At 43.4% G+C, this 12216-nt stretch overlaps 1 protein-coding gene across 1 annotated transcript in view; it reads right to left on the reverse strand.

Annotated features, from left to right (window-relative positions):
- Nucleotides 1–261: 261 nt before the first annotated feature.
- Nucleotides 262–12216, reverse strand: part of THRB (thyroid hormone receptor beta) — a 361132-nt gene continuing 349177 nt past the window's right edge. The window contains exons 8-10 of the mRNA XM_014789974.2: nt 9796–9942; nt 4529–4787; nt 262–2219 (exon numbers count right to left, since the gene is read on the reverse strand). Coding sequence (XP_014645460.1) covers nt 1978–2219; nt 4529–4787; nt 9796–9942 — 648 coding nt within the window. The 3' untranslated portion in view covers nt 262–1977. The remainder of the gene's footprint in view (nt 2220–4528; nt 4788–9795; nt 9943–12216) is intronic.

Here is a 12216-nt window from a genome sequence, read left to right on the forward strand (position 1 = left end):
TAGCACATTAAACATGTAATTTTCCTCCCAGATTATTTCCAGTCACACTTCGCATTTTCAATGCTGTCCATCTCCTTTTTCTAAGGCCATCCTGCCTTTCTCTAAATAGTTGATGAGTGGTATGTCAAATTCTTATTTTGAATCAATACCAAATATACTTTTCTTAACTGTTAAGAAGGACATAATTTTTGCCTAATAAAGCTAGAAACTTGAATATGAAAGAAATAACCAAAAGAACCAGATTCTCCCCCCACCCCCTGAAATTAGTACAATATTAAGGATGCGAAGGATTTTAGAAATCATAACTTATTCACCAGAAGAGAAAACCAAGACCCAAAGTCACAAATCTACGCGTTGACAGAGCACAAACTAGAACTCATGCGCTCTGATTTCTGGGCCAGTTAAAACAAAATTAGTCCACTTGGTTTTCACAGTGACTTTCATTCCTTTGTTTTTAGGTAAATCTCACTGATATGGCTTATTTTCCCCAATATTTCCAGGATAAGGCAGTACAAGGCAAGCAAGGGAATAGTTTATGACTACTATCCAGTGAAGAATGAGATACATTCAATTACATGGGAACATTCTTTGCCCATTTTCTGATGTTGAAGGGATCAGGGTCACCATTTGTTTTCTGAGCACAAGCTACTCCAGTGTTTGTCATCAGGGAGGAGGGTTGGGAGGGAAGGTGAGTGAGGGTTCGGGTGCATGGTCTGCAGGCCTGTTGAATATCTGTCAGGGCAATGCTGTAAGAGGGACAGAGAGGGTCAGTGGCTGGACTGGTCTTTGTTTAGCGATAGTCTGGCCTCAGAGTCAGAGGGAAGAGGGGACTAGAAAGCATTTGTGAGTAGAGCAAAGAGCTCGAGGGTCTAAGACCAGAAGGAAGCATCCCCAAACCATCAGTCCATGAAGGGGGCTCTCAGAACACTGCATTTCCTTCAACTCAGAATATAACTGCCCTAATCTCTCCTCAGAATTCCTCCAGAACAAGACTCAAATTTCAGCTTGTTCTCTCTTCTTGATTAGAAGATTTGATCCATAGGGAACTCTGTTGTCAGCTCAGCAAAGACGTAATCAGGATAAATAACTTCAGGAGTTTGGGAGATGACAGATCAGATGTCATTGAAAAGTGACAACACTGTAAATAAGTTTGATTTCTGTGGAAATTTTCTCTGAGCCTAAGCTGTAAAGAAGACTTCCTACTATGAGGTAATACTCTGTGAATTTTTGGAAACTGTTGAGTCACTGACATTGGTGAAGATTTCTAATTTCTTTGGGCTCACTGAAAAAAATTGTTTTCCTTGTTGGATTCAGTCAAATACCTGCACATCTTCGAGTCATGCCCTCGTACGATTTGAATTAAATCATAGGATTATAAAAATTATCAGAAAAGGACAGCTGATATTTTGGGAACAAATATTCCTGTACATTCCAAGTTATGCTGCTAGGAGAGAATGAAGACTGCTGAAAACATCATGCTCTTGAATAGATAAACATTTGTTGAGACCTTTCCCTAGAAATTTGCAAAGCCACATCTAACCAAAGGTGGTCTGTGCCCTGCTAACTTGAGCCCTGCAAAAATCAGGTTTGGCTCAAGATGATCATATTATCTTGATTTTAAGGCTTCTTTAGTCTTCTGCTGTGCCATTTTGCTTGCTTGCGTCTCTGACCAAGGACAGATGGGAGCTGGTGATGGCTTGGTGCTGGTGAATTAATGATTGTGCCCACCCCACCTCCACAACTGTAAAACCTTCAAAGCATTCACATCAAAGGACTGGAGAACAAAATGCGATAGTTACGAGTACCCGCATTCAAGGGGCAATTTCATCCATGTCTATGCCAAGGACTACCTCCTTTTATCCCCAAACAATCCCTCCCAACACAAAGCAACAAAGGAACAAACAAAAAAGAGCTAGGCAATGGAATGAAATGACACCCAGTAGTGCTGTAGGAATTATGAGAATGAATTCAGTCAGTCTAATCCTCGAACACTTCCAAGAACAATGGGGGGAAGAGTTCCGTGGGGCATTCCACCTTCATGTGCAGGAAGCGGCTGGCATGGCAGGCTCCAATCATCCGCAGGTCTGTCACCTTCATCAGGAGTTTTGGCCAAAAGTGTGTCACGTGGTGTTTTCGGTAATTGATATAGTGTTCAAAGGCCAGCAGGAAACTATCTTGGTATTTTTCTATTCTCTCAACACAGGCAAGCCCAGGGCGATCTGAGAGGAAGAAAGAAGAGGGATGTTAATTCAGAGGTGGAAAGGAGAAGGCTTGTCTTGTCTAATTCAAGCCCTCTAGCGTGAAGTGGGCAGATCTGGGGACTTCTCAACTCCTAGGAATGAGCATGGATGCAACATGAACTCTGGGGCATCAGGGGCCAAGATACCAGGGAGTGGCATCATTTATAAGAAGGGAGTAGCTACTTTGTTTAGGTAACTATCTCTGGTTTAGACAAATCACCTCCTTGGGTGTGAATGGCCATGCTTCCCTCCTGGGTACAGAAGGAGAAGCTTTACCCAGAGAGCTGAAATACTCTGCATAACGAGGGGAAAGATTTTGAGTTTCCACTGGCTGCCTGGGAGAGAGGGAGGATAAGCATGGACAGGCAGTGACGGGGGGAGATGTGAAAAGAGACTGGGAACATCGCAGGAGGCCTGGATGCCAAAGGGGAAAAGTCGGAAAGTAAGAGATTCCTGTGAAGACAAAGAAGCACAACATCCACTTTTAGTTGTTTGCCAGGCTGTATGACACTCCTTCCCTGTCCTTACACCATTAGTAAAATTGCTACCTGTAACAGCCTTGTTACAGGCTTGTGTGCGTGGCGCCTTGGGAATTAAAATGAAAAGAAAAGAGGATGTGAGCCCTGCTAGAGTCACCCTGTGCAGAGAAGACAAGAGTCACAGTGGGAAGTGGGAGCAAGAGGGGACCATGAAAATGCCTGGAAATCTTCCCAAGTCTTGGGAGGACCACGGGTCTTCCCACGATATGTGGGAGGGGACTCAAGGCAGTTTCGAGAAATAATAAAGAGGTGTCACGAGAAGGCTGGATGACTGTGGAACATCCAGGCTGCAAACACTGGGTTACAAAGTAATTTATAAACCTGGATGAATTCCTCATTTAGCTCCAGGAAGCCCTACCATCCCCCTGCCCAGTTCTCCTCAGTGTGCTCCCGGTAGCTCTGATCAAATAAATTCACACTGCAAGTGTCCAGTTATTGAAGTATCTGTATTAGTAAAAGTCTAAATAGAGTTCTGCTTAATCTGAAAGGAAGGATCAGGGCTAGTGTCTCAATCCACCCTTCTGAGTCTAAACAAAATATGTGGGCTTATTTGGCTCAAATTGCAATTTGTGCATTTTTATTTTGTGTTTTCCTTCATTTTTGATGCTGCTGCTCTGTGGATCTACTCACTCCCTCTCTCTTCCTCTCTCCTGTCTTCTCTCTTTTTTTGAGTGTGCCAGAAGAATTCTCCACATGATCTTTATTGATCCAAATAGAGAATCAACATAATATTGCTCTGGATGTATTCCTTCAAAGGGAAAAAATAACCTGCGTTGTCAAAACTCTGTCCTTTGATGAGAGAGAGATGAAGATAAGGTGGTCATATATAAGATGATGCTCAAGTCGTACTAAACGTGTTTATGAAGAGAGAAACATTTTAAAGGTCAAAGACTCTCTTGAACTCCTTAAGACAAAATTTCTCAAAGATATGTCTTTCAGATCATTTCCATTTTAGCTCTCTGCTTATCACTACAGGACCAAGGACTTTAGCCACAGCAGTTCCTGGAAAAGGCTTTGAAGAAAAGGCCTGAGATACTGTGTAACTGAAATGCCAAACAAAACAGTGGGGCTTGGAAGATGACACCGACGAGGCATTGGAGACTCAGAGCAGGTACAAAACTGCCTTGAATCCTCCCACTGGGAATATAACTTCCAGATATTTAGTTCAATTTCTTTATTTTAAAGGACACTGAAGCCCTGCCAGAGGAGAGGCTGCATGGAGAAAGAACCATGTTTGACGTCTTAGCTCCAAACCCAGCCATTTTGGATGTCTTAAGCCACTAAGTTTTGGGGTGATATGCTAAAGCAATAAATAATTGAAACTTAAGTTGTAACTAAGCTATGAACAAATTCTAGCTCTCACTCGTGGTTTCCTCACACAGAACTTAACACACAATGGTGTGGTCACTCATACCCATATCCCGTATACAGAAAACCAGAAGGGGGCAGGGTTGGCCAACTACCACGAGGAGGCTGGGCAGTGTCCATTGAAGATGGACTATTCCATATAGTCTATAAGATGGCTCTATTGGTTCCTTCCCGCTACCCTGGGAGACTGCAAAAAGCATCTGACACCTGACACCCTCCTTTAGTTCCCAGTCCATTGGCAAACCCCTAGTTGCTTGCTGAAGGAGAATGAGCTATGATTCTGAAGCCAAATGGGAATTGAAAACTCGTCAAGTGATTTGAATTAGCACCAGACAAGCAAAAGCTCTTTTAATGCCCAGTAATGAGTCTGGGCGTACTCACCTGAAGACATCAGCAGGACAGCCTGAAGGAGAGCTACTTCAGTGTCATCCAGGTTGAAAGAAGACAGCGACATGCCCAGGTCAAAGATGGCGTCTGACACCACCCCAAGACCCCCGTTTTTGAGCTGGCCCCGCGTCACTGCCATTTCCCCATTCAAGGTTAAAGTCTCACTTTCCGGGTCATAGCGCACAGCAGCGCGAAGGGACATGATCTCCATGCAGCAGCCTTTGAGGAGGATTATCTGGTCTTCACATGGCAGCTGAAAAGAACCAGCCAACATCAGCAAAGAACAAACGGACAGAAGTCAGTCAGGAACAACACACAGTATCTTAATGGCAACAGGAACAATATCCTCTGATTGACATGAGTCCTGCACTCTTTGAGCACGTGGTTTTCCCTACCTACTCGGCTGCAGACTTTGAACAACCAATTTTCATACTCCAGTTGGTCTAAGCTTCACCAACTTTAATCTCATTAGTTTGCATTTCTTTTATGATGGATATAGCGCTCCAACTGGTATTACAGTCAGGTATGAAGCTAATAATCCCTTGCTCTGGGGTTTGTATTATAACCCAACTGATAACTGCTGGAGAGCAGGGTTTATGTTAAACTTACCAACATTTTTGTCTTGTAGCTCTGAGAGCCAACAGCTGACTCTACCATTTAGCTGGCAACTGTGCTTCTCTTTGTTTTTTCTTTTTTTGAGGACGATTGGCCCTGAGCTAACATCTGTTGCCAATCTTCCTCCTTTTTTTCCTTTTCTCCCCAAAGCCCTAGTAGATAGCTGTATGTCATAGTTGTACATCCTTCTAGTTGCTCTATGTGGGACCCTGCCTCAGCATGGCTTGAAGAGCAGTGAGTAGGTCTGTGCCCAGAATCCGAACCTGTGAACTCCGGTCCACCGAGGCGGAGCGCACGAACTTAACCGCTATACCACCTGACCGGCCCTGCTTCTCTTTGTTTTTTGAAGCAAGTTTGCTCCTTGGGTCTCTTAAAAGGCACAGAACTAGAAAGTCACTTACAGATGCATGTTACCCATGAGCCCTGGGATGCAAAAGATTTGCCCAAGCTCACGCAGTGAGTTAGAGGCAGAGGTGAGACCAGAATTCAGACCTCCTGGCTCCTAGGGTTCTGTTCTTCCCAGTACTCCAGGCACCAGAATGACTCCACACACTGGATCTTTCTGTCAGTGTTGTAATCTCATTTCAAGCTCATTTGGTTGCTCTGTTTATTAGGATTTGTGATAATGTGATAACATTAATAATAAACTTGAAAAAAAAAGAATTTTGCTAAGCAAAATAATAAAAAAATCACAGTTTTACTTACTGGAGGGGAGAATGTTTAATTAAATGCCATTATCAAAATAGTTTGAAAGGCTATTAGTTAATGGGTGTTTTTGATGAATTGGGCATCGTGCTAAGATCTACTTGCGTCATCTTATTTAATCCTCACAGCAATGCAGTGAGGTAAATATTCTAATTCCAATTTTATTTACAGATGTGGAAATCCAGGCACTGAGAGGTTGAGTAACATGCTAGGGGGTCACATGAATGTTTTGTGGGTGAGGCTAGGATTTGAAGCTAGATCTGTTAGAATCCAATGCCAAGAGAAGAAAAGAACACGCTCTTTTGAAGTACCTTGGATGTGACTAAGTTTCCATAAACAATGAAGATGTAAATTACACATAATTTCTATCTCTTCATTAAAGTGGGTACAAATTCTTTTTGGGAAACACTCTTGGCAACACTCGACTGGTTCAATTTAGGTTATTATACAAAACTGAAAGTAATATTTAATATACTGGGTCTTTCATGTTTTTCGCCAACTTAACCTAGCCACCTTACCATTTAATTTCAAATTGCTTAGTTTTTTCTACAGAATAAAAGTCATTTAATATTTGGTTCTGGAATCTCCTTCTACTCACTGAAAAAAAAATGACCTTGATTTGCTTTTATTTAGGTTCTAATTTGTACTCCTCAATTGCATGTTTGGATTCCTGACCCAAGAGCATGGTAGGAAACAGGAAACCCAAGCTTGGCTGGATCCTCCACAGGTAAGATGGAGAATTGGCTGAAGTGGGCAGAGGCTGGCTTTAATGCCTAGGGCGATGGTTCTGACTTCAGCCCCATCAGGATCACCTGAGGGCTTTTACACCCACCCTAAGGTTTTGCTGGCCCCACCCTTTGAGTTTCTGCATTTCTCCAAGATCCCAGGTGATGCACATGCTGCTGGTTGGGGGACCCCACTCTTGAGGACCACAGGCATAGAACAGCAAAGAGAAATTTCTAACCAGATCAAACCATTTATTATTTTTTTAATCTGTCACAAAATATGCAAACTTGGGTAGGCCCATCTTTGTAGCCAAGTCTGATTATAGATGAAGTAGAAGTTTTCTTTTTAATACTTACTGTTGACCAGTTCAAATTTAAATTAAAGTTGAATAAGTATTTGTCAAGGATCACCAATGGTTTAAAAACTAGGCCAGATGCCTTTCCTTTAAGAGAGGTTTGTAGGATCCTGGTGAGATTTGTTTCAACATGTGAGCAAATAAACTCGTAGTCACCTGCCAAAATACTTTGATTTTGAGAATGCTCCAAGAAAGGCATGACAGGCAGAGATGCAGAGTTCCTCCCACAGACTCTTCCTGTCTCCTTAGGAGAGCATCACTCAGGTTGATTGGCAAAGATGACAGTATCCTACACTCTACAAGTGGTCCTTCTGTGTGTTTTTGGCAGGTCTGCCAGCAATGATTTTAGATCTTTCGAAGCCCTGGGTGTCCATCAGCCTTGCTCGGTGGGTTGGCATGGATCTTAGCAGAAAATACGATGAGCACAATTTGAATAGCAGATGCATCAAACTGCCTCTGGCAAGAAATCTCTGGCTGTTGAGACTGCCTGGGATCTCAACACACTTCACAGGTAGCTCAGAGGCCTACACAGTTCATTTCCCTCTTTGGGGTTCCAAAGAGAGTATAAAAGGCTAAAGGTCCTCAGGGAGCAACAAACACCAGAAACATGCATCTCTGCTGTAAAAGTTGTGGAAATTAATAAAAGAAACCTTAATTAATTTGGAGTTGGGAAGGCCTGTAGGGGGAGCTCTCACGCCCTATCATACATTGTCAATTACACCAAACAAGAAGAGACGGATGCTTGCATCTTGGACAGGAAGTAAAACTTTACTACTGAAGGAAGATTTCTCTCCCCACCCAGCAACAGCCCAGCCAATGAGAAATGCTGCAGCTTAGCCAATAAGCCATTGCTGCCCTGAATTGTTACCTTCTCCCAATGGACTTTCGTTTAGAACAGTCCTTTCCTACTTTCCCCTTTTCTCTATAAAAGCAGCTCCTTCTTTCTTTTCCAGATTTACCTATGTTTACCATAGCAAGCACATCCTGAATTGCAATTCTTTTGGCTGTTCCTGAATAAACTCATTTTGAGGATAAAATAACAGGCAAATTTCCTTTTTAAGTGGACAAAGTAGCCCATTTTTTTTGCAGTTTGGAGACTACAAAATATCAAGTTGAAAGAGAGAGAGAAGTTTGACTTTGAAGAAGGCTTAAACTTCTGAGGGACACTTGGAGAAGCTTGACACAACCCACGCTTGAAGGTTCCATGATGACTCCTCACCCCTGCTATGGACATAAGTGCACGGTGTTCTTTTCTTTCTTTCTTTAACTGAAATCTCTCTCAGGGGTTGGTTTACATGAGCTTTACATTTTTTAAAAGACATTTTTGGTGGGCATTCAAAGGGGAACACATGACTGGCAGGCTAGCTTGAGTTGTAGGGGTAGCAAACTCAATCAAGTTTCTCTTCAGACACCAAGCACTGGTGGATGAGGACACAGCCTGGAGAGAGAGGACTAAGAGAGGTCCAGGAAAACAGACTCAACCCAACAAAAATAAAGATGGCACCTAGAGTTGACAAAAGCGAGAGGAAACAAGCACCCTCGGCACAGATGTGAGAGTGTACACCCTCCTTGAAGGTGAGTTAGCAACACATATTGAAAGCCGTAAAAGGTATATGTACCTTGGTCCTTAAATTCCACTTCTAGAATTTGCCCTTAGGAAATAATGTTGTGAGCAGGGCATAGGCACCAGAATGTTCATTGCAGAATATTTATATTAGTGAAAAATTGGAAATGAATTAAAGATCCAGTAAAACCAGATAACCTAAATTATGATAGATCTATTGTTTGGAATACTATGAGATTCTTTGGAATACTATGAGATCATTAAAAATTATTTTGTGAAAGAATACTTAAATGATATGTTCTAAAGTTGAGGGTAAAAAGTTAGGTACAACAGGGCGCTAGTAACATTCTGTTTCTTTATCTCAGTGCTCGTTATGTGGGTGTGTTAAATGTGAAACAGAGAAATGTGAAAATTCATTGAGCTACAACCTTATGATATGTGCCCCTTACTCTTTATGACCTGGACACAGTCTAAGCACTTTACATATATTGTCCCATTTAAATCTCCCAACAGCTCTAAGTAGATACTGTTATGATTCCCGTTTTAAAGATGAAATAACCAAAGTTTGAAGACATTTAATAATGTATCTAGGATTCTTACCCATGCAGCTGACTACAGAGCCTGTGCTCTCAGCTGCTGCACAGTAGGACTGCTAAGGTTACAGTCCCAAAGGGAAAGTCTATGAGCTCTGGTGGGTGAGCTCTTCAGGGTGCCCTGAAGATGGGGCAAGACAGGGTGAGTTTACGAGAAAAGAGGGAAGATTTAAGGCGATATTAAGATCCTTGCTCTGTGAGCGTCATTTAACTTATTCTTGAGGATTAAGAAACAACCACACAGCCATCTTGCTGGAACATGTTATGGAAAGAATATAGACTTAGGCTCAAACCATGGCCCATGTTTGGATAAGTTAACTTAATCTCTTTGATCTTAATTTTCTCCATCTGTAAAATGGGGTTAATTAGAGCTATCCTGCAGATCTGTTATAAGGATTGGATTTAATGTGGGCAAATGTGAGCATGTTAATGGAAGTATTGCTATCATATTTCCCTATCCTGGAGTCAGGTTGGGTGGATAGGATCTTCACTGACCTCACGTGGACAAGCTAATGAATATGACTGAATAGAGAAGGTGGGGATATAAAAATGAAACAGGGTGCATTTTCATTTTGCACTGACATTGCTTTCATATGATTAAGTCCTTCCTAATTAATATTAAATTAAAAATTATACTCATCATTCCTGGAAATTGATGGAACTATAATGAAAAATTATGCAGAAGGAAAAACAATTTCCTCACCTCACAAAACATAGGCAACTTTTTGGCAAAATCCACCACTCTGGTAATTGCTGGTGTGATGATTTTTGTAAAATGGCTGAAGGCTTCCAAGTCAACCTTTCCACCTTCTGGGGCATTTACTATTGGTGCTTGTCCAATATCTTCCGGCTAAGGAGGAGAACAAGAAATATTTAAATGAAGAAGTTGAAGGGGTCTTTATCATAGTTCTCACATGGCAGAAAATCTCTTCTGAACTGACATACTGTACAGTGTCCATTTTTCATATTGTTTATTAACAAACTGTACAGTTTTCACATCGTTTAGTTCTCTGAGCAAAGATATACATCTTGGCCATTGCTTTAAGAGGGCCCTGTGATAATCTTCATGGGACTGTCACTGCAGAAAGAAAGAAAGAGAGAGAGAGAAGGGTGGGGGGACAACAGGAATTTGGGGTCTGCTTCTGAATGCACAAAGGGTGATACTTAGGCCAGGTGGCATCAATTCTAGGGGCTCTGGATGGCATGTTCAGAGCACTGCACATTCTGGTGTGTGTCTTTGTGTGGGAGGTGGGCACAGCGTCGGCAGTGATGGAGAGTGTGATGGGGGAACCCTGGCAAACAGCACTCTGTGGATTCATTCTTGCTCCTCACCTAGCTGCTGGGGCTCGCAGTGCCTGTCTGCCCTCCAGACTCCAGTTGGAGGCGGGGTGGGTCGCACCAGGCTGAAGGGGAAGATCTCTCGGTTGCCTATAGGAACTGAGTTGTGCAAACTTTAGGGCAGAGTGGGGGAATTTACTAGTATTCAATGTTCCCAGGGCACTTGCAGTTCACTTGCCCAAGAACAGTCCACGGCCCTGCTGCTCAAAGGGTGGTGTAGCAGCTTGGGTGTCATCTGGGGACTTGGTAGAAATACAGAATCTGAGTCATCTCCCCAGAGCTAATGGTACAGAATCAGCATTTTAGCAAGTCCCTCAGGTGGTTGTGCTCACCTTAGGTGCCCCGATGTCCACTGGAGCTATCTAGCTCCTTGGCCTGGCGTTCCATGACCACCATGGTATGGCCTCTCTCATGTATCTCCTATTGTCCCCAGTACTTCCTGCCAGGAACAGTCCTCTCCATTGCCCTTTCTTGTCATTGTGATAATAATAACCACCATTTATCTGTGACCTACAAGCGAGCCAGCCCCTTGGAGCGCATGATCTCAGGTAGTTCTCACACAATCCCTGATTGGCAGATGAGCGAACGAGGGCTCAGGGAGGTTAAGAACAATTCCCTGAGGCCAGGATCGGGTTCTCAGTCACCCAGACTCCACACAGCAATCTGCCAGGAGCCCCACATCTCCCTCCCACTTCGAGGCTTTTACACCCTGTACACTTTCGACACCAGCAGGTAGAATTCCACCCCTCTTATTCCTCTCCTTGCCAACGTTTCCCACCGTCTTCCAGGAAGTTGTGAATGTAATCAAAGGGATCAGAGACTCAGGCTCTGCCTGATGGTGGCCACCTTTGCCTAGAGCTACAGTAGACAGAGACGAACAAGGCCCCCAGGGGTAGGAGGTGTGGGAGGGTGGGTAGAGAGGGGCAGGAGGTACCAGCACTGTGAGCGAGTTGAGCAAGACTGAATCCTTCACTTGCAGAGGTGAGAGCACTGCCAGTGACAAGACTGTGGTCCCCAAACTTCATTGTGCATCATGATCACTCGACTGCTGGGCCCCACCCCCAGAGTTTCTGATTCAGTAGGTCAGGGGTAGAGCCTGAGAATCTGCATCTCTAACAACACCGAAGGGCTTGCTGATGCTACTGGTCTAGGACTACACTTTGAGAACCTCTGGGCTGGCAGTAACCATGTCCAGCTCAGAGTAATCCAGCTACTATTTTTCTTCCCACATCTCCTCTGTTACTGCTCACATCTAAATTTTAGCACGAAGAAAGCAAAGGATGAGTCTTTCACTCTCTTGTTGCCAGGGCACCAGGGTCAACAGCTGAGGCCCTCCCAGGGTGTGGCTGGAATCATGGTTACAGCCTAGGGGAGGATTTAAAATATATTACATAACAAACTCTGGTTTGTTATAAATAAAAACCTTTTTCGGATTATCCAGTAGGTTCTTCTGTTTATTTTATTTCACTTTTTTATTGTTTGTTTCGGGGGTAGCAAGTAGATGGGAAAGAAACCTGGTTTCTGGCATGTTTTCATAATCAGTGATGATGTTTTGGGGCGACTGTTGGCATGGCAAGCCCATGGAAGGCTACTGTTCTGCTGGCTTTCCAGATGCAGATGGAATTGATGGAATAATCACATGTACAGCTTCCCTCTCTCTCTGGGCCTTTCTCAGGTAGACCTAGCTATGGGAAAAGGTACATCAGTTCCTCCTTTGGGCACTGATGCTCCCTGCATCCTTCAGACCTCCTCGCCGGTCTTTATAATTCCTCCCACCCCGAAAATG

This window comes from Ceratotherium simum, chromosome 5, assembly GCF_057802395.1.
Source record: "Ceratotherium simum simum isolate JZ-2026a chromosome 5, ASM5780239v1, whole genome shotgun sequence".
Lineage (NCBI taxonomy): Eukaryota > Metazoa > Chordata > Mammalia > Perissodactyla > Rhinocerotidae > Ceratotherium > Ceratotherium simum.